The following is a 23,068-nucleotide window of genomic DNA, read 5'->3' as shown; positions in this document are numbered from 1 at the left end:
CGAAGTGCTAAGCCTTCAGTAATACCACTGGTCCACACTTGGTAACCCTTGTAATCTGGGGGAGAAATACGATACCCATGTATGTACGTATGGTAATCGGTTAAGGACCCTGCTCTCACGCCATGTATCAATTGATTTTGGTCTCCTTGATCCCTCCGGAGGTCAGCGTCTTCACAGACCCTAAAGGTCTCTGCTTAGACCACCAATTAACACCCTGTCACCAGTGGCTGTTTGCATTGACTAGGAAGTGGCACGGTGGCCACACTTTTGATATCCTAATGTAGCAAGGTGATGGGTGTCCAGGGACCTGACCTCTCCACTGGTCTCATTGGTCCCCACGCATCCTTCTGCATTAATCGCATGGATTTCTTTGAGCTTAAATTATTGAGCTTAGGAACTTTGTCGTCTAACAGGCCGTTTATCTCAGCGTATTATCGCGTGGCTAATTATGCTCATGAATAAGACAACACAGACAGACCCCCGTTTGAACGGATCTGCTCTCACGCATGCTAAGGCACCTGCTTATCTTCCTGGTGGGAAATGTGTATTATTGGTGATATGATACATTGCGGGAAAAAAAGATGGAACTTAGTTGATGCGCTAATCAAACATAGGCTGATAATTGATGTTCATTCCGGACGTTACACCTCACTGATGTCTGCACTGTGTTACTTTGACAGGACTCAGGTGGAGTTAAGTTAGTTTTTATTCGGAAATGAACGGCACTTCTTTGCAGGTCCAACATGTTTTTGTTTGTCTGTTTTCACGTTCAAGTTGTGTCAGGTCTGTGTTTGCAGTTTGCACTCTATAGCTTTACAAAATAGTATCTTTTTTCCATTTTAGTCCTCCATGAGGTGTGTATATGTTTGGAAATTAAATAAATAAGTTAGCCTCAATTCTATATCGAACAGCCCAACGTCTTCACCAGCCATTTGTCCGCTTGAGAGAATGGCTGCATTTATCATCTTTGACCAGTAGCCAGTTCTGTGGGAGTGTGTAATTGAGTTCCAAGCGATGGATTGAGTTTGAGGAGAGATTTATTCTCTGAAACCAGGAGTGTGTACATAGGCCACATGGCCAAGCAGAAGCACAACCATTCTACAGGGCAACTGAGAGGGAAAACATTAACCCCTGGAAAGAGCTTTGGTTGACCACTGCCAGGATGAGACTAATGTCAGGGTGTATGAGACTGATGTCAGGGTGTATGAGACTGATGTCAGGGTGTATGAGACTGATGTCAGGGTGTATGAGACTGATGTCAGGGTGAATGAGACTGATGTCAGGGTGTATGAGACTGATGTCAGGGTGTATGAGACTGATGTCAGGGTGTATGAGACTGATGTCAGGGTGTATGAGACTGATGTCAGGGTGTATGAGACTGATGTCAGGGTGTATGAGACTGATGTCAGGGTGTATGAGACTGATGTCAGGGTGAATGAGACTGATGTCAGGGTGTATGAGACTGATGTCAGGGTGTATGAGACTGATGTCAGGGTGTATGAGACTGATGTCAGGGTGTATGAGACTGATGTCAGGGTGTATGAGACTGATGTCAGGGTGTATGAGACTGATGTCAGGGTGTATGAGACTGATGTCAGGGTGAATGAGACTGATGTCAGGGTGTATGAGACTGATGTCAGGGTGTATGAGACTGATGTCAGGGTGAATGAGACTGATGTCAGGGTGAATGAGACTGATGTCAGGGTGTATGAGACTGATGTCAGGGTGTATGAGACTGATGTCAGGGTGTATGAGACTGATGTCAGGGTGAATGAGACTGATGTCAGGGTGTATGAGACTGATGTCAGGGTGTATGAGACTGATGTCAGGGTGTATGAGACTGATGTCAGGGTGTATGAGACTGATGTCAGGGTGAATGAGACTGATGTCAGGGTGTATGAGACTGATGTCAGAGTGTATGAGACTGATGTCAAAGTGTATGAGACTGATGTCAGGGTGAATGAGACTGATGTCAGGGTGAATGAGATTTGATGTCAGGGTGTATGAGACTGATGTCAGGGTGAATGAGACTGATGTCAGGGTGTATGAGACTGATGTCAGGGTGTATGAGACTGATGTCAGGGTGTATGAGACTGATGTCAGGGTGTATGAGACTGATGTCAGGGTGTATGAGACTGATGTCAGGATGTATGAGACTGATGTCAGGGTGTATGAGACTGATGTCAGGGTGTATGAGACTGATGTCAGGGTGAATGAGACTGATGTCAGGGTGAATGAGACTGATGTCAGGGTGAATGAGACTGATGTCAGGGTGTATGAGACTGATGTCAGGGTGTATGAGACTGATGTCAGGGTGTATGAGACTGATGTCAGGGTGAATGAGACTGATGTCAGGGTGTATGAGACTGATGTCAGGGTGTATGAGACTGATGTCAGGGTGTATGAGACTGATGTCAGGGTATATGAGACTGATGTCAGGGTGTATGAGACTGATGTCAGGGTGTATGAGACTGATGTCAGGGTGAATGAGACTGATGTCAGGGTGAATGAGACTGATGTCAGGGTGAATGAGACTGATGTCAGGGTGTATGAGACTGATGTCAGGGTGTATGAGACTGATGTCAGGGTGTATGAGACTGATGTCAGGGTGTATGAGACTGATGTCAGGGTGTATGAGACTGATGTCAGGGTGAATGAGACTGATGTCAGGGTGAATGAGACTGATGTCAGGGTGTATGAGACTGATGTCAGGGTGTATGAGACTGATGTCAGGGTGATCGGAGCTGAACAACCATCCTGTATGAGTATAAGTTCCTGTTTAATCACATATATGGCTCAATTCCATTGGAAGAACCAGGGGGAACTAGAATGAAAGTGAACTATTCTGCCTTATTATTATTCGACCATGCTGGTCATTTATGAACATTTGAACATCTTGGTCATGTTCTGTTATAATCTCTACCCGGCACAGCCAGAAGAGGACTGGCCACCCCACATAGCCCGGTTCCTCTCTAGGTTTCTTCCTAGGTTTTGGCCTTTCTAGGGAGTTTTTCCTAGCCACCGTGCTTTTACACCTGCATTGTTTGCTGTTTGGGGTTTTAGGCTGGGTTTCTGTACAGCACTTTGAGATATCAGCTGATGTACGAAGGGCTATATAAATAAATTTGATTTGATTTGATTTGAACTAGTGAGAACTAGTGAGAACCAGGAGGTACCAGAATGAAAGTGAACCATGAGGAACCAGAATGAAAGTGAACTAGGGAGAACCAGGGGGAACCAGAATGAAAGTGAACTAGGGAGAACCAGGAGGAACCAGAATGAAAGTGAACTAGGGAGAACCAGGAGGAACCAGAATGAAAGTGAACCAGGAGGAACCAGAATGAAAGTGAACTAGGGAGAACCAGGAGGAACCAGAATGAAAGTGAACCAGGGAGAACCAGGAGGAACCAGAATGAACGTGAACTAGGGAGAACCAGGAGGAACCAGAATGAAAGTGAACTAGGGAGAACCAGGAGGAACCAGAATGAAAGTGAACTAGGGAGAACCAGGCACAGGGTTCTATAGTTACACCATGACATAGGCTAGCATCAGCTTAACTAACATGTGATTGTGTGGTACCTTTGCCCCTTTACAGGTGGATGAGGCAGTGTTCTGTGCAGGCCAGATCGCCCTGGTGCCTTGTACCATGCAGCTGGTGAGGGCTGGAGCAAGGACCCAGGCCTGTCTGTCCTTCAGCCACATAGAGAAGGTTCTGGAAGCAGTGATCAACAGCCTTACCCTGGGCCATGTGCTGCAGGCCCACTGCTACGCCACCCGCAGCCAAGACATCCCTGTCATCAGAGCAGTCTGGGACAGCAAGCTGAGGGCCGCACAAGAGAAGGTGAGCTATTTTATCAACTATTTGTCCTTTGTATAAATCCTATGTATATTTCCTTTTGTGAATATGATCAATAGCATAAATAAATGGAATTAACCTCTACTCACACAGAGTAGGCAAAAAAACAGCATCTGTGTGTGCTTCCATCTCCATTTGAATAAGGGAGAAAATGTGATAGGCATATTAGACATGCAGCCTTGAATTCTCTATCAGAATTTAATGGGCAAAAAGTGGAATTTCCAAATGAGCCAAAGTCCCACCCGCTCTCCCCCTTCAGAGACCCAGAGCTCTGTTGCTGATATTTACCAGAGAGTGTGCTCATGAAAAGTTGATGATGTGGGAAACACTGGTGTCTTTGATAATATGGAGCTTGGCACAGAAGCAGATGTCTTCCGTTAGAACCTCCCTAATCCTTTATCCCCCCTTTTGGAGTTAGGCTGAACTCTCTGAGCAGCTTATCCCCCTCCAGTCCATGCCCCCACCCCAAACCCCTCTCCCCTGCCACAGACCCTCATCCACATGGCTAATAAGGGCACCAGGCTCCCCAGCCAGGCCTGTTCCTCCCGCGGTAATCTGCCAGCCCTGGGGGATAAGGGAGCAGGGGAGAAGGGAAGAGCCCACCTCCAACATGTGTCTCAGACTCTGTGGTGGGAAGTGCAGTGGGGGAACTCACTAAAAGTGCAAATCAGGGACTTTCTAAAAATGTGCAAAGTGAGGACTCACTAAAAGGGCAGAATGGGGACTCGCTCACTTGCAGGACTTGCCTTCATGATGGGGATAGCAGACTAGATACCCTCTTAAAGCTTACACTGAGTGGACAAAACATTAGCAACGCCTGCTCTTTACATGACACAGACTGACCAGGTGAAAGCTATGATCCCTTATTTATGTCACTTGTTAAATCCACTTGAATCAGGTTAAAGGATTTTTAAGCCTTGAGACAATAGAGACATGGATTGTGTATGTGTGCCATTCAGGGGGTGAATGGACAAGACAAAACATGTAAGTGCCTTCGAACAGGCTATGGTAGTAGGTGCCAGGCACACCAGTTTGGGTCAAGAACTGCAACGCTGCTGAGTTTTTAACGCTCAACAGTTTCGCGTGTGTATCAAGAATAGTCCACCGATCAAGGGACATCCAACTTGACACAACTATGAGAAGCATTGGAGTGAACATGGGCCAGTATCCCTGTGGAACGTTTTTTGACACCTTGTAGAGTGGGGTGCAACTCAACATTAGGAAAGTGTTTGGTACACTCAGTGTAGAGGCTCCACAGAAGAGTCTAGTGACAACGTATTGATAGAGTTGGACCCATAACAAAGTGAGGACCCATAACTCTATTGTGAGGAGGGTAATAGAAATCCATGTAAACTGTTCCCTGGCCCATAGCTGGCCCCTCCCAACATGAGTCAAATAAACGTATCAAACAGGGAATGCAACTAATTAGCATGTAGTTTAGGGACTGTCAGACCATTGACTCACTGAGGTCAAAGCTTAGGGAACTAGTTGGCTACAGCATCAGGGCCAGGTCAATCAGGGCCAGGTCAATCAGGGCCAGGTCAATCAGGGCCAGGTCAGATGTGCTCCAAGATGGCCAACATTCAATAAATTGGTGAAAACAAGTCTTTGATGTGTCAAGCGGACTGCTTATTGGCACCTTCAGAGTCCTCTATCTGAACTGGCACTTGAATGAACCCCTCCACAGATTGACAGCTCTGTTAGTTTCCCCCCAAACAGGTTAGTTAACACTCTCTCAGCCCTTAGACTATCACAGTGGGCTAGCTGGTAAGGGTTACTAACCTCCCACCTCCCCTTTGTGAGTTAGTCTTTGAGTAGCAGTAGATGCTGGTAGTTCCCAGCTCCTCCATCCCTCCCTCTCTCTCAGCGCAGGTGGGGTGGGAGGAGAGGAGAGGGTCCAGGGGAGAGAGAGAGGCTGTGGCAGGGGCCTGCTTGCGTTTCATCCTGGGCCTAGTGAAACGGCTCTGTCCCTGGGGTGGGGATTAGACAAAGCGCCGGTGCTCATTTGAAGTGATTGTAATGAGAATATTTAACTCGGGTCAAACACAGATAACACCACTCCTGCAGAGACTGCGGAATAACTCACCCTCTCCTTTATTCACTCACACACACAAGGCTCAGGACTGGCTGAGTGCACCTGCAGTAAATGGGATCTTTATGTTCTTGGTACCTGTATTTTACTGTGTGCTTTTTACCTGCTATTTACTTAGAAGTTCAACTTATAAATTCCATGGTAAAGTGGTCATTATTCAACTTTTTGTAAGATAATGATGTAAACTACAAAGGGTAAAGCTCCAGGGCCAGTTTTTGGATGTGGATAGTCTTACCCATTGTCTTTGTCAGTAGCTATTGATTCACACTAGAGACACCTGATGAGGTGGCTCAGCACAGAAACCACATTTTGACCCATGCAATTAGCTACATAGGAAACCAATAGACCCTGAATCCACCCCTGACTAAAACCAGGCTCACTTTGAATAAAAGTGTCTTCTCTTGTTAGTTTCAACAACTTGACTCCCAGAGGTCGCACTCACTTTTACCTGACCAGCTCCTGCAGCCTGTCAAGCAACACTAAAACCCTCTTGCCATTCATTTTCAGAATGACGAATAATAACGGCCAAGAACATTTATCCCGTTTACCTCCGGCGTCGTGCACAAACGTAACCAGCAATCAGAGCTGTGATGAGGCGGGAGACATCAGGCTGCTGAGGCAGAAGGAAGCACAGCCGCGTGGCTCCATGTTGTTGTTGTGCGTTGATCACTTCTCTAATCAGGTGGACGGGGAAGCTCGCAGGGGTTAATTGGGAGCACGCCGGAGCCGCCTCGCTTGTGAAATCGTATTTATGGCGCGTCGAACCGCGAGGTCCGTGTGTGAGTGGGATGAATAAAGGAGGTGTGCATGCAATGCGTCTGTAATTGTTAGCCAGTCTTCTCAGTTGGACAACAGGACTGGAAAACACGGCGACTTCTTTTGTGTTGATGCCAATTGATTTTCTCCTAGTTATTAGTTAGGCTAAACCTTTGGTATTCATGAATGCACATTATGTGATGTGTGATCGAATGGCAATTTCCATCATAAGAAGTTACACAAGATCACAGTGTGAAGTCAAGTGCCATGCTATGGTCGTTTTCTGTGCTTGTCTGAATCCTGGCTTGAGTGTTCTGTAGTAGACCCTCTTTATGGTATCCATCAATCTCCATCTAACTCCATGGGTACCCCCACACACCTAAACATATAGGCCCTTATATAATAAGGGTTCCTCTCACTCCCTCCTGTATATCCCCTCTCCTCCCTTTAACCCTGTTCTGCCCCCTCTCTTCAGGGGGGGAGCTGTTAGTGTTAGCTAACCTAACGCACCTCCAACACCACAGCAGCAGTAGACAGGCTTTGGTTTATACAAGTGGCCCCAGGGCTAGAGCCAGCCAGCCAGCCTGCAGAGGAAACGGAGATATGAGAGCGGGGATATTGTGGGGACTGGTGGCCCAATGCTACACCCTGCCTGTAGAGGAAACAGAAAGAGAGAAGAGGAGAGGGGGATGATGTGGATACTGGAGGCCCACGTCTCTCAGGTAGCCACACAGAGGAGAGGAGAGCCAGGCAGCCCCAGCCACGCGCTGAAGGCCTCCCGCTGGGCAGGAAATGTAGGGGAACTGCCTAAGCGGCTAGGCCCCATCAGCTCCCTGCTGCTCGCCGGCTTTACACCACTTCCTTATTACGGTGTTTACCGTTCGCCTTTCACGCCTCTCTGGTCCCCAGCCCTGCGCCAAGCATCTGTGAGAGAGAAGGAGCGGGGGAAAGGAAGGAGGGAGTTAAAAGAAACATGGTGGAAAGCAGGTCACACCCTCCTTCGACAGTGGCGGAGTGAGTTCCAGATTTTCAGAGGGGGGGGGGGTTGTGCTAGTGAGCCAACTGAATGAAGGAATGAAGTTATGTGATGTATTGCATTATGGAGAATCCAGCATTAAAGAGCAGGGCTGCCCCAATCACATGTACATACACACTATGTCACACACACAAACTCTTCTGCAGGCACTCAGCTCAGTCATATATCACAATGTGTCACCTCTATATTTTATTGGATTCAGTTAATACATTATTTCTAGTCAGGCAGGGGGTGTCAGGTGGGTAGAGTGCTTTCACTCCTGACAGCAGGGAGACACACTACAACAATGAAGTACTGACTACAAACACAGACTGAAACATCACCACCAACTGAAACACTGAAATCACGGGGAAGGAAACAATATTGTCAGAAAGGACCAAATGTACTGCACCAAGTGCTCTCTGTTCATGTAACATTTGGAGAGATAAATAAATAAAGGAGTTGATTTAACCACCTCAGACAAGTCTGGGAGGAAAAACAAAGTCTGGAAGTTTAGATCTGTGTGACCGTCTGCAGTGATCGGCCAGAGGCTAGAGTACCGTAGCATCGTCATCGAGGTTCTCTGTCGTCTCACTGGGTACAGTACCTCAGCACCCTGGGCCAACAGGATGGCCTTTAAGCCTGGTTAAGCAGGGCTCTTCTCCCCCCTGTCCCCCTCACCACCCCATCCCTCCCTCCTCCCAGAGCAATGAGTATTGACAAGTGTAGACCTGGGCCCCTCCAGGAGAATACTTTGCTGCGCGCTAAGTGCTAATCTAACATTTATCAAAGCAGAGGCCACATATGTATCGTGTCACACCACACAACACCACACAGGCCTGCCGTCCCTGTCACACTTATTGTTCCCTGTTGTTATTATTCACCATCACCACTAGCTAGGGCTTCACAGTGAAGAAATGGAGCGAACAAATTTAGGCTCTCCTCTTTAGGTCCACACCCCCCCCCATCGTCCTTCTTCCATCTCCAAGGCGAGAGGTTGGCTGTTGATACACAATTAGGCCTTAGCTAAAGTTTAATCTGGAGGTAAGTGGTGCAGGCGTTCATGTAGCTGGCATGTTGGGTTGCGATGGGTTTGTTTATCGAGGGGGACAAAGAGGCCGCTCGTCTGCTCTTGTCAATGATTTTTTGTGTGAGTGAATTACAAAATAAAGTGTATGTAACCTGTTATTATTCTGCACTTACGAAGTGGGGTGTAAGTGGATGAAAATTGATCCTGCAAATTGAAAAGGGGGTTAAGTGTTTTTGTCCTATCGACTCCAGCCGAAATGACTTGTATAAAACGCTCATTTCTCTCCCATTAGCAGATGAGGGCCGCAGCCAAGTATTATTTGAGGGCTACATTGTGCCGCGAGCTGGCAGAAGACATTTTGTAGCTGATAATTGCCTACTGACACTGTCTGGAGGGGGAAAACAGATTTGAACTCTGCAAATGTAATCATTTGAAGCCATCAGCAGTTTTCTGCTAAATGTGGAAGGGTGATTGGTGAAATGGCCACAGCATGAATCATGATCTCCTTGGAAACGATGAAAAGGGCTTCTTTGAAAGAACCTGTCATGTTATCAGATGGACTTATATGTGCTGTTGTTGATGGATAGCTGTGTCGGCATCCATATATGTTTGTTTGACAAATGATTATTGTCCATACCCTGGAATATAACCCAGGCTTACCTTTCCATCTAAAATCTTCCTCATGTTCCTATGACACCCTGCATATCCTTTCTCTCAGGTATTGGATATACAAATAATTATCTTTGTGATAAAATGTGCATTAATTGTCTCAGATATAAAGGGCACCTTTCTATATTGCAGGAGGAATCATTCGGGGAGCAAGAGATTCAGAGTGGACCCTTGGTGGTTACCGTGGTCCCTGCCTTACCCAGGGGAGCGGCTGTGGAACTGCACGTCATTGCTGCCCACGACGACCCCAGACACAGGACTTCCTGTCACATGACTACTGAGGTGGAGTGTGGAACCATAGAATGTCATGCCATGCTGTCCAGCGATAGCCAGTGTGCCACTGTATCCTTGGCACTGCTGGTGCCCAGTTCTGCGCCAGCTGTCTCAGGGGTGGAAGGGGAGATACTGGTTGCACTGGTTGCTACCCTTCAGAGTGCCATGCAGAAGATTGGTGGTGGTGGGATCTCTCCACTGTGTGCCAGGGTGTTCTACAAGTGTAACAATGCTCTGGCTGGACAGCTTGTAACGGGTAGGTAAACCACACACTCTACACTGCTCGCTCCTCATACATGTAGCAATACATGTTTAAACATGTTCAAATTCAAATTAATTTGAGTTAAATACAATAAAAAAAATGTTGGTATAAGGTGATCTTTATGTTACTAAGATCTTATATTAAGCAACCGAGATTGGGTAACTGTCCGCCTAAAACAGTGGTATTCCCCCCAAAATAGTAGAGAACCCTTTTTCCCCCCTGAAATTTCTGGAGACCCCATTTTCCCACCAATAATTTATTGTGACCACACCCCACCCCCAAAACATAAAAAATGACATTATCTTTCTCTTTCTCAAAAACCTTTGTCCCATACAATAATCTGTACTCTACATATTTTGTTACGAATAAAACAACATATATACATTTCCAGTGAGAAGTTAGGACACACCTACTCATTCAAGGGGTTTTCTTTATTTCTACTCTTTTCTATATTGTAGAATAATACTGAAGACATCTAATCTATGAAATAACACGTTGAATAAAAAAAAAGTCAAACAAATCACAATATATTTGATATTTAGGGACCTTCCGGGTGGCGCAGTTCACCTTCACACTCCTGGGCCAGACTACACTCAATCATAGGTCTTACTGAAGAGATGAGTCTTCAATAAAGACTTAAAGTTGAGACCGAGTCTGTGTCTCTCACATGGTAGGCAGACCATTTCATAAAAATGTAGCTCTATTTGAGAATGCCCTGCCTCCAGCTGTTTGCTTAGAAATTCTAGGGACAGTAAGGAGGCCTGCGTCTTGTGACCATAGCGTACGTGTAGATATGTATGGCAGGACCAAATCGGAAAGATATATAGGAGCAAGCCCATGTCATGCTTTGTAGGTTAGCAGTAAAACCTTGAAATCAGCCCTTGCCTTAACAGGAAGCCAGTGTAGAGAGGCTTGCACTGGAGTAATATGATCACTTTTGGGGGTTTTAGTCAAGATTCTAGCAGCCGTGTTTAGCACTAACTGAAGTTTATTTAGTGCTTTATCCGGGTAGCCGTAAAGTAGAGCATTGCAGTAGTCTAACCTAGAAGTGACAAAAGCATGGATTAATTTTTCTGCATCATTTTTGGACAGAAAGTTTCAGATTTTTGCAATGTTACGTAGATGGAAAAAAGCTGTCCTTACGTAGATGGAAAAAAGCTGTCCTTGAAACAGTCTTGATATGTTCGTCAAAAGAGAGATCAGGGTCCAGAGTAACGCCGAGGTCCTTCACAGTTTTATTTGAGATGACTGTACAACCATGAAGATTAATTGTCAGATTCCACAGAAGATCTCTTTGTATCTTGGGACCGAGAACAACCATCTCTGTTTTGTCTGAGTTTAAAAGTAGAACATTTGCCGCCATCCACTTCCTTATGTCTGAAACACAGGCTTCCAGGGAGGGCAATTTTGGGGCTTCTCCATGTTTCATCGAAATGACGGCTGTGTGTTATCCGCATAGCAGTGAAAGTTATGTTTCCATTATGTTTCCGAATGACATCACCAAGAGGTAAAATATATTGTGAAAACAATAGTGGTCCTAAAACGGAGACTTGAGGCTCACCGGAATTTACAGTTGATTTGTCAGAGGACAAACCATCCACAGAGACAAACTGATATTTTTCCGACAGATAAGATTTAAAGCAGGCCAGAACTTGTCCGTGTAGACCAGTTTAGGTTTCCAGTCTCTCCAAAAGAAGGTGGTGATCGATGGTATCAAAAGCAGCAATAAGGTCTAGGAGCACGAGGACAGATGCAGAGCCTTGGTCTTTAGCAGTGGTTTCTTTGGAGCAATTTGACCATGAAGGCCTGATTCATGCAGTCTCCTTTGAATAGTTGATGTTGAGATGAGTCTGTTACTTGAACTCTGTGAAGCATTTATTTGGGCTGCGATCTGAGGCTGATAACTCTAATGAACTTATCCTCTGCAGCAGAGGTAACTCTGGGTCCTCCTTCCCTGTGGCGGTCCTCATGAGAACCAGTTTCATCATAGCACTTGGTGGTTTTTGCGACTGCACTTGAAAAAACGTTCAAATTCTTTAAATGTTCCGTATTGACTGAGCTCCATGTACTAAACTAATGATGGACTGTCAATTCTCTTTGCTTAATTGAGTTGTTCTTGCCTTAATATGGACTTGGTCTTTTGCCAAATAGGGCTATCTTCTGTATAACCCCCCTACCTTGCCACAACACAACTGAATGGCTCAAATGCATCAAGAAGGAAAGAAATTCCACAAATGAACTTTTAACAATGTGCACCTGTTAATTGAAATGCATTCCAGGTAACTAATTGAGAGAAGGTCAAGAGTGTGCAAAGTTGTCATCAATGCAAAGGGTGGTTACTTTGAACAATCTCAAATATATTTTGATTTGTTTAACACTTATCACTATATGATTCCACATGTGTTATTTAATAGTTTTGATGTCTTAACTTTGTAATTTTTTTTATACAATGTAGAAAATAGTACAAATAAAGAAAAACTTTTGAATGAGTAGGTGTGTCCAAACTTTTGACTGGTCGGCGACCCCACTGCAGACCCCGACTTTGAATATCACTGCCCTAAATCATGTTTGGGGTGACATTGGTAAAGATATTTCCATACATAAAGTTGTGAGAACAACGGTCTAGTAGAAACCAGTCTCTGGAGGGAAGCTCATCTTCCTTTGTGTTTAATTATTGGGAGTCATTTGCTCTCTGTTGTTAAGAACAGCACTGGGACTGGCAGCATCCTCTGTCATCATTATACTGTTATGCCACCATCTTACTCTCTCAGGATTCTGGTTCCTCATCAAGACAAATATGGAATGGTATTTATTTTCCCCTGCGAGACTCGTTTTGTCTTTAGAAAAGGTCCAACCAACACATTCATCAACCAGACACAGTTGAATGTCTGGAAATAAACATGGGTGTTTTGTTTTGTCACATAATTATATGATGGCAGTTCATGAAAGGTCATCAGTTCTCGTTCTGAACATCTCAGGAGAGTTTGAAATCTACTCCGTTCACACAAAATAGTGCTGAAATTAAAGGATGCTCTGATATTTTAGTACTGCAATCGTGTTTGATATGAATATGGGCATATAATACAATGTTGTGTTTTAAAATTCAGCCATTTTAATGACGTTGTTGGATCTCAAATATGTAAAATAACACAAGGTCCTTTTGGTATTTTTTTGGTTTAAACTGATTCACCAGAAAAATAAGTGTATTTATTTTACTTTTCACACAGACTTAAAAAAAAATATTTTAAAAGTCCACAGCTTACCCCTCATTTCATATTTCTATGCTATGTGCTCAGACACTTCCCTTAAGCCAGTTATTGACTCATCATTGAACTGGAATCTGTTACCTTTCCTCAGCACGCACAGCCCCAGCTATGGCCTGGGAGAGGGCCTGTGGCCAGGCAGCCTTCATGGTTCACAGCCCAGCTCCACGCCTAATGCTTTCCAAAAGTCAAAGAAGGAAAAGTAGCACCTCTGGCGCTAGCCGTCACAGCCCCAAACTGCCACTGTTGTAGCGCAGTGCAACGCCGCTGAAAAATGTGACCCACCCCGAGTCACTATCGCTGTGCTTCACGGCTGATAGACAGACATATGCTCCGGATGAAACCTTTTACATGTTGTCTGAAGATGTTATTTACGTTACAGAGACTCAACAACCCCACATATGGCCTAGTTGTGTCAGATGATTTGCACTTCTAATGAAGTGATTTGTCTACTATTTAACAATATTCTTATAAAAACATTTCAAAAGTCTTATTCGTATGTTTTCGTTGTTTTCTATAAATTATGATCCACTGAAATTTTGAAAGAAAGGCATCAATTGTTTCATAGAAAATCTATATTTACAGTGCATTCGGAAAGTATTCAGACACCTTTTTTCCCATATTTTATTACGTTACAGACTTATTCTAAAATTCATTTTATCAGTTGTTTTACCCTCCTCAGTCTACACACAATACCCCATAATGACGAAGCAAAAACGGGTTTTTAGAACTATTTGCAAATGTATACAAAAAACAATTGAAATATACATTTACATAAGTATTCAGACCCTTCACTGTTGAAGCACCTTTTACAGTGATTACAGCCTCGAGTCTTCTTGGGTGTGATGCTACAAGCTTGGCACACCTGTATTTGGGCAGTTTTTCCCATTCTTCTCTCCAGATCCTCTCAAGCTATGTCAGGTTGGATGGGGAGCTTTGCAGCACAGCTATTTTCAGGTCTCTCCAGAGATGTTCGATCGGGTTCAAGTCCGGGCTGTGGCTGGGCCACTCAAGGTCATTCAGAGACTTGTCCCAAAGCCAGTCCTGCATTGTCTTGGATGTGTGCGTTGTTGTCCTGTTGGAAGGCGAACCTTCGCACCAGTCTGACATCCTGAGCTTTCTGGAGCAGGCTTTCATCAAGGATCTCTCTGTACTTTGCCCAGTTCATATTTCCATTGATCTTGACAAGTCTCCCAGTCCCTGCCACTGAAAAACATCCCCACAGCATGATGCAACCACCACCATGCTTCACCGTAGGGATGGTCTCAGGTTTCCTCCAGACGTGACGCTTGACATTCAGGCTAAAGAGTTCAATCTTGGTTTCATCAGACCAGAGAATCTTGTTTCTCATGGTCTGAGAGTCTTCAGTTGCCTATTGGCAAACCCAAAGCAGGCTGGCATGTGCCTTTTACTGAGGAGTGGCTTACGTCTGTCCACTCTACCATAAAGGCCTGATTGGTGGGGTGCTGCAGAGATGGTTGTCCTTCTGCAAGGTTCTCCCATCTCCACAGAGGCACTTTGGAGTTCTGTCAGAGTGACCATCAGGTTCTTAGTCACCTCCCTGACCAAGGCTCTTCTCACCCGATGGCTCAGTTTGGCCTGGCGGCCAGCTCTAGGAAGAGTCTTGGTGGTTCCAAATATATATATACAGTACCAGTCAAATGTTTGGACACACCTACTCATTCAAGGGTTTTGCTTTATTTTTTACTATTTTTGACATTGTAGAATAATAGTGACGACATCAAAACTATTAAATAACACATATGGAATAAAGTAGACACCTTTTGCCTTGATGACAGCTTTGAACACTCTTGGCATTCACTCAACCAGCTTCACCTGGAATGCTTTTTCAACAGTCTTGAAGGAGTTCCCACATATGCTGAGAACTTGTTGGCTGCTTTTCCTTCACTCTGCGGTCCAACTCATCCTAAACCATCTCAATTTGGTTGAGGTTGGGTGATTGTGGAGGCCAGGTCATCTGATACAGCACTACATCACTCTCCTTGGTCAAATAGCCCTCACACAGCCTGGAGGTGTGTTGGGTCATTGTCCTGTTGAAAACAAATGCTAGTCCCACTAAACATAAACCAGATGGGATGGCGTAACGCTGCAGAATGCTGTAGTAGCCACACTGGTTACCGCCTTGAATTCTAAATAAATCACTGACAGTGTCACCAGCAAAACACCATCACACCTCCTCCTCCATGCTTCACGGTGGGAATCACACATGCAGAGATCATCATCCTTTCACCTACTCTCACAAAGACACAGCGGTTGGAACAAAAAATCTCAAAGTTGGACTCATCAGACCAAAGGACAGATTTCCACCGGGCTAATGTCCATTGCTTGTGTTTCATGGCCCAAGCAAGTCTCTTCTTATTATTGGTGTCCTTTAGTAGTGGTTTCTTTGGAGCAATTTGACCATGCAGGCCTGATTCACGCAGTCTTCTTTGAACAGTTGATGTTGAGATGTGTCTGTTACTTGAACTCTGTGAAGCAATTATTTGGACTGCAATCTGAGGTGCAGTTAACTCTAATGGACTTATCCTCTGCAACAGAGTTAACTCTGGATCCTCCTTTGCTGTGGGGGTCCTCCTGAGAGACAGTTTCATCATAGCGCTTGATGGTTTTACGACTGCTCAAATCTTCCTCATTGGCTGACCTTCATGTCTTAAAGTAATGATGGACTGTCAATTCTCTTTGCTTATTTTAGCTGTTCTTGCCATAATATGGACTTGGTCTTTTACCAAATAGGACTATCTTCCATATACCACCCCTACCGTGTCACAACACAACTGATTGACTCAAACGCATTAAGAAGGAAAGAAATTCCACAAATTAACTTTTAACAATGTGCACCTGTTAATTGAAATGCATTCCAGGTAACTATTTGAGAGAATGCCAAAAGTGTGCAAAGCTGTCATCAAGGCAAAGGGTGGCAACTTTGAAGAATCTCAACCAAAAAAAATATAGATATATATTTATTTTTTATTTTTTTAATATATATTTTTTAAACATTTATATACACACACACTACTGTTCAAAAGTTTGGGGTCAATTAGAAATTTCCTTGTTTTTGAAAGGTAAGCACAGCTGAGTTTTTTTTTTCATGGAATATCCACATAGGCGTACAGAGGCCCATTATCAGCAACCATCACTCCTGTGTTCCAATGGCATGTTGTGTTAGCTAATCCAAGTTTATCATTTTAAATGGTTAATTGATCATTAAATCAAATTAATTTGTATTAGTCACATTCGCTGAATACAACAGACCTTACAGTGAAATGCTTACTTACGTGCCCCTAAACAACAATGCAGTTAAAAAGAATATGGTTAAGAATAAGAAATCAAATGAACAAGTAATTAAAGAGCAGCAGTAAAATAACAATAGCGAGACTATATACAGGGGGGTACTGGTACAGAGTCGATGTGCGGGAGCACAGGTTAGTTGAGGTAATATGTACATGTAGGTAGAGTGGTTAAAGTGACTGCATAGATGATAACAACAGAGAGTAGTAGCGGTGTAAAGGAGGTGCAATGCAAGTAGTCTGGGTAGACATTTGATTAGGTGGCTTGGGGGTTGAAGCTGTTTAGAAGCCTCTTGGACGTAGATTTGGCCCTCCGGTACCGCTTGCCGTGCGGTAGCAGAGAGAGCAGTCTATGACTAAGGTGGCTGGAGTCTTTGACAATTCTTAAGGCCTTCCTCTGACACCGCCTGGTATAGAGGTCCTGGATGGCAGGAAGCGTGGCCCGTTGGTACTGGGCCATTGGCACGACCCTCTGTAATGCCTTGCTGTTGGTAGCTGAGCAGTTGCCATACCAGGCAATGATGCAACCAGTCAGGATGCTCTCGATGGTGCAGCTGTAGAACCTTTTGAGGATCTGAGGACCCATGCCAAATCTTTTCAGTCTCCTGAGGGGGAATAGGTTTTGTTGTGCCCTCTTCACGACTGTCTTGGTGTGCTTGGACCATGTTAGTTTGTTGGTGTTGTGGACACCAAGGACCTTGAAGCTCTCAACCTGCTCCACTGCAGCCCCGTCGATGAGAATGGGGGCGTGCTCGGTCCTCTTTTTCCTGTAGTCCACAATCATCTCCTTTGTCTTGATCATCTTGAGGGAGAGGTTGTTGTCCTGGCACCACACGGCCAGGTCTCTGACCTCCTCTCTATAGGCTGTCTCGTCGTTGGCGGTGATCAGGCCTGCAACTGTTGTGTCATTGGCAAACTTAATGATGGTGTTGGAGTCGTGCCTGGCCATGCAGTCATGAGTGAACAGGGAGCACAGGAGGGGACTGAGCATGCACCCCTGAGGGGCCCCTGTGTTGAGGATCAGCGTGGTGGATGTGTTGTTACCTACCTTTACCACCTGGGGGCGGCCCGTCAGGAAGTCCAGGATCCAGTTGCAGAGGTAAGTGTTTAGTCTCAGGGTCCTTAGCTTATTGATGAGCTTTGAGGGCACTATGGTGTTGAAAGCTGAGCTGTCGTCAATGAATATAATTCTCACATAGGTGTTCATTTTGTCCAGGTGGGGAAAGTCAGTGTGCAATAGAGATTGCATCATCTGTGGATCTGTTGTGGCGGTATGCAAATTGGATCGGGTCTAGTGTTTCTGGGATAATGGTGTTGATGTGAGCCATGACCAGCCTTTCAAAGCACGTCATTAGAAACCCCTTCTGCAATTATGTTAGCACAGCTGAAAACTGTTGCCCTGGTGCACAACCTAGCAAGAGGACAGGTACATTAGAGTGTCTAGTTTGAGAAACAGACGCCTCACAAGTCCTCACCTGGCAACTTCCTTAAATAGTACCCGCAAAACACCAGTCTCAACGTCAACAGTGAAGAGGTGACTCCGGTATGCTGGCCTTCTAGGCAGAGAAAAAGCCATATCTCAGACTGGCCAATAAAAAGAAAATATTAAAAAGAACACACACTGGACAAAGGAAGATTGGAAAAATGTGTTATGAACAGACAAATCTTAAGTTTGAGGTGTTCGGATCACAAAGAAGAAGATTCATGAGAAGCAGAAAAAAATGAAAATATGCTGGAGGAGTGCTTGACACCATCTGTCTAGCATGGTGGAGGCAATGTGATGGTCTGGGGGTGCTTTGGTGGTGGTAAAGTGTGATATTTGTACAGGGTAAAATGTATCTTGAAGATGGAAGGCTATCACTCCATTATGCAACGCCATGCCATACCCTGTGGACGGCGCTTAATTGGAGCCAATTTCCTCCTACAACAGGACGATGACCCAAAGCACAGCTCCAAACAATGTAAGAACTATTTAGGGAAGAAGTAGTCAGCTGGTATTCTGTCTATGACGGAGTGGCCAGCACAGTTACCAGATCTCAACTCTATTGAGCTGTTGTGTGAGCAGCTTGACCGTATAGTACGTAAGAAGTGCCCATTAAGCCAATCCAACTTGTGGGAGGAGCTTCAGGAAGCATGGGGTGAAATCTCTTCAGATTACCTCAACAAATTGACAACTACAATGCCAAAGGTTTGCAAGGCTGGATGTGGATGGCTACTGGGCTGGATGGCACTGCTGTAAGCAGTGTAGACTAGAGCACCTCGGTTCGGGATGTCTTCCTTCCCCATAGAGAGGAGCCTGGCTGCACCCGCTGTGCCTGGCCTCTCGGCCACATTGTTCACTCACCTCGGCCTAAATGAACAATTTTCATGAGCCAATGCCTGCTAATTATGTTCTCGTTTAGCGGTTAATTTGAACCAGTTTGGAAGGCAGTGTAGCACAACTAAAACCATGGACGCAGCTCTGGGCTCTCTCTCCCCTGCTTAAAAGCCCCATAAGCCCAGCAGGCATTGGCAATTTCACACAAAATGCCCCTCTTTCTATCCTGTTCTCTCTCTCGCTGTGCCTGACCACAACAGTACTCTAATCTCCCTGCTACCCAGTCATGTATATATTTACGTATTGATTGATTAAAATGAAAAACAAAAAGGTAATGCTAATGCTAAATATTGTTGGTATTAATGATGGGCAAATGATGCATTTCAAAATGTGGAGATTTAACAGGCGCATGCAGACCGGGTTTTTTACCCCCTGTGTTGGATGTGAAGCAGAATAATGGCTGGTTCCCTTGGGTAGATGGTTTAGTTCCATCCCATTGCTAATGTGATTGCTTTTAGGATCCTGCTTAATGGCCTCTGTCCCCTGCACCTCGCAACCAGGCTCCCCACTTCTCTGGGTGGTGGAACGGGTGTGTGTGGGGACGGTTCTTTCAGCAGCACACATACTACACACATGTAGTGTACACACACATGGACGGATGGTCACTCCATTTTCACCTTCACCCCTCGCCTTGGTCCCAGGCACACAAAGGCCCTGTCTGCCTCAAAGCTCAAAGACTAAAAAGGCCTTGTTTCATAGGTGTGATGAAGGCTTTGTCTCTTCTCCCCTAATGTTACCATTACTCTCTGTGATCTCCCTGCCTCTCTCTGTTGTCTCCACTTGATCTCCAGAGGGGCCTACATCCCAGGGTGAAGCCTCACGCTCAGATAAAAACCATATTTAGCCTTTTCATAAAATAGAAAAAAGGCTGTGTGTTCAGTGGGGGCATTTTAAGCCGTCGCACATATTAGCTAATTAGCCTGTACGGGTTCTTTGTGTGTGTGTTTGGCGTGCTGCGTTCTGCTCTAATGAAAGACAATGAGGCTTATTAAATGGCACTGAACAGTGCTGGTAACCTTTCTGTCCTGATTTCTCTCCACAAGTTCATCATGGTGACAGAACTTCTCTGCTCTTACACTGAGGCTTGCTATTGAAACTGGCTATAGTTCACTATAGATGAGTCTCTATAGATTGTAACTTCATTGAATTAAATGTAAATTCAGTGTGAATGTAACCACAGATTGACAGTTAGTGACACAGGTTTTTGAAGCTTTGATATAGTCATTTAGCAGTTATTTTTTAAATCCTAAGTGACAAAATGGCATGCTCTAAAGTCAACATATGTGGCTCACGCGGGAATCAAACCCACGACTAGGGCTGTTGCGGTGACCGTATTACCGTCACACCGGCGGTCGGTCACGAGTCATGAAGGCAGTGAAATTCCAATTGACGGTTTAGTCACGGTAATCAGGCTTCTCCAAGCTCTGATGCTGCTGATCTTCATTAGTAGCCTACCAAACTTGCTAACTGCCTGGTACTCAGCACTCTATTGTCCCTCTAATCACTCTGACATCAATGCAAATGTGTTCGAAAATCTAATCAAACACTTAATGAGAGCCCATGAGCTCATGTTGCGCAACATTTCAATATGCTTTTCAATTGCGCGAGGAAACCGAGTGATGGCCTCTACTTACAAAATAGCAGGATCAGCTTTCTATAGGCTGGGCCTACTGTATTTATTTCTCAACTTTCCTATTAAGCACATTGCTTATATTTACAACAGGAGTATAGCCTACCAGGCTGGCATGAAAATGAACCACAGGGAAAAGCATTGTCCATTCATTATATAAGTGCATAGGTCCATTCTAAATCAAAACACATTTCACACATATATTATTTAGTATATGTAAAGACGGGATTAAATCAAGAATTACTATATTATCACTTGCGAATGATGCCCAGCATAAGAAACAAAGCCTTTTTTTTTTGCGACTTTTTGGAATCATAGTCACTCACACACCTCATGTAGCCTAGCCCATAGGCCTATATGTTTTAATAAGGTCTGTATCAAATAACTTCTTAAAATGAAGCACATTAATCCCCTTTACAAGGGGTGTAGATCCTAACTGGCATACATAAGCCCTTGTAAAGGGGATTAATGTGCTTCATTTTAAGAAGTTTCAAGTTTGGGGAAGATAATTTTCACCATAAATGTTCCTTTTATAATAAAAGCATTACATGGATACTTGCATTTGTGGTCACTTTTGATCATGGTGTTTTCCTCTAATGGAACATTTGCGTCTACTACCATGTGTACATTGCTGAGCTTATAATGTGAGTGATGCCTAATATTTTATCAACATTTTACATTCTGATCTATTGCTTCAGCCACATTGCGTAAAAATGTTTTTTGATGCTAGTGGTTGTATTAATTTGGGATCTATCGCATCCCGCAACAGTCCCAGACTATGTCTGGAATATTTATTTCTCACACAGAATAGAATAGGTCAACCTTTGTACTCTGGGGAATAGTAGATTGACATAGGCTAGTGATTTTGCTGTTCGTTAGGCCTACTCATATTGTTGGCTGACAAAGTAAATGTGGACAGTTCTTCCAATATATCTTCCATATGCACCTTGGAATTGGATAAGGATGCGCGCAGTTGCGTCCCCGATGTGTCTGTCTTCACTTGTAGCCTGTGAGAAAGCACTCAGGGAGAAGCATACAACGGCCACTGGCCGCAAAAGGCTTGGATTCTTTAGGGTGAATTACGGCCACACAAAGGGGATACCGCCATGAAATTCTAGGCATTTTCAAGTGATTGTGAAATTGTAAATGAGTGACTGATGTAGTGTTTACAGCCTTCGCAAAAAAAACAAAGCAGAGCTCATGCCTTTCAATAAACCTTTTTCAAATCATCATTAGTCGCATCATGCAGCCTTATAATGTATTAAAAATAAAAAAATATAGCCCAACGTTTGTAGAACAACTAAAGTTAAATTAATAACTCTATTTTAAGCATATAGCAATACCTATTTCTTTGTTAACGCTCAACACAGAATAGCCGCATGTGCGCACTTCCCCCAATAATTTGGAGAGAATATCCTTTCTATTTTATTAAGCTTTGTTCAATTGTATTATTCATGCTATAAATAATGCCACGGAATTCTAAGAAAATCTTGTCTGCTATAGGAACTTGTGTAGCCCACAGCCATTTGGCATAGCCAGATCAGGACCTAACATAAGGACCTAACATAAGGTCAACTCAGAGTATGCTGTTCTGTTCTTATGATATATACTACATTTTCATTATATCATGTTTCTTTAGATCAGTCTAAAATTAATAATGGATTTATTGTGAAGGTGTAGGCTATATTACAGGGATATATTAGACTTTTTAAAATGTAGATGTTCCAAAGGTCTGCATCAGTGGCTTGTAGGCTATGGGTGGAAGCCAGGAGATGCTAAATGTGTTTATGTTAATTACCGGTCAATTACCGTGAGGCCGACAGTTATTTGCTTGACGATCACTGGCTGACGAAATGTTGTGGCCGCCACAGCCCTACCCATGACTCTGATGTCCCAAGGACCATACAACAACCATCTGAGCCAATGGTTCCAACCAACTGATATCTAGATACACTTAGCTACCACATCCCAACAACATATCACATCCCAGTGACCACACCATGTCACACTCAACACACTGTTAGACCTATGGAACTAACAAGGCCATGAAAGCCATCCATTTGAGGCCAGGGGAACACTTGTGACTATTAGGGGCTGAGGAGCAGGAGAGGACATGGCGGCCACATCATCCCAGTGGGCCACTGCTAAATGGACAGGCTGTCAACAAGGAGACAGCCAAAGACATGTCTCACATGTCCAATGCCTGTCTGTCTGTAGACACACACCAACACACTAACCCTCTCGAACAATCTCTCAGCTCCGCTCAAGCTGAGAGCCAACCGTCCCAACACAGCTTCCTTACATCCCAACACGACAGGGGGTGCAGGATCTATTCCACTAGATCCCCTCACAACAAGCTGCTGCTCATTTGTTCATTGGTTTAAGTGTGTGTTGGGGAGGTAGGTTAGGGGTTTGGGATGTGTGTGTGTGTGTGTGTGTGTGTGTGTGTGTGTGTGTGTGTGTGTGTGTGTGTGTGTGTGTGTGTGTGTGTGTGTGTGTGTGTGTGTGTGTGTGTGTGTGTGTGTGTGTGTTAGAAT

General features: G+C 44.4%; 1 protein-coding gene across 3 annotated transcripts in view; it reads left to right on the top strand.

Annotated features, from left to right (window-relative positions):
• The window catches only part of dph6 (diphthamine biosynthesis 6), an 89,805-nt gene that overhangs the window by 64,897 nt on the left and 1,840 nt on the right, over window positions 1-23,068 (top strand). For all 3 annotated transcript variants that reach the window (XM_035743187.2, XM_035743186.1, XM_035743188.2), the window contains 2 exons: window positions 3,596-3,841; window positions 9,551-9,947. In XM_035743187.2, the coding sequence (XP_035599080.1) occupies window positions 3,596-3,841; window positions 9,551-9,947 (643 nt within the window). The remainder of the gene's footprint in view (window positions 1-3,595; window positions 3,842-9,550; window positions 9,948-23,068) is intronic.

Source organism: Oncorhynchus keta, chromosome 29 (genome assembly GCF_023373465.1).
Source record: "Oncorhynchus keta strain PuntledgeMale-10-30-2019 chromosome 29, Oket_V2, whole genome shotgun sequence".
Taxonomy (NCBI): domain Eukaryota; kingdom Metazoa; phylum Chordata; class Actinopteri; order Salmoniformes; family Salmonidae; genus Oncorhynchus; species Oncorhynchus keta.
The sequence above is the reverse complement of the archived record's forward strand: the minus strand, read 5'-3'. Positions and strand labels throughout refer to the sequence as shown.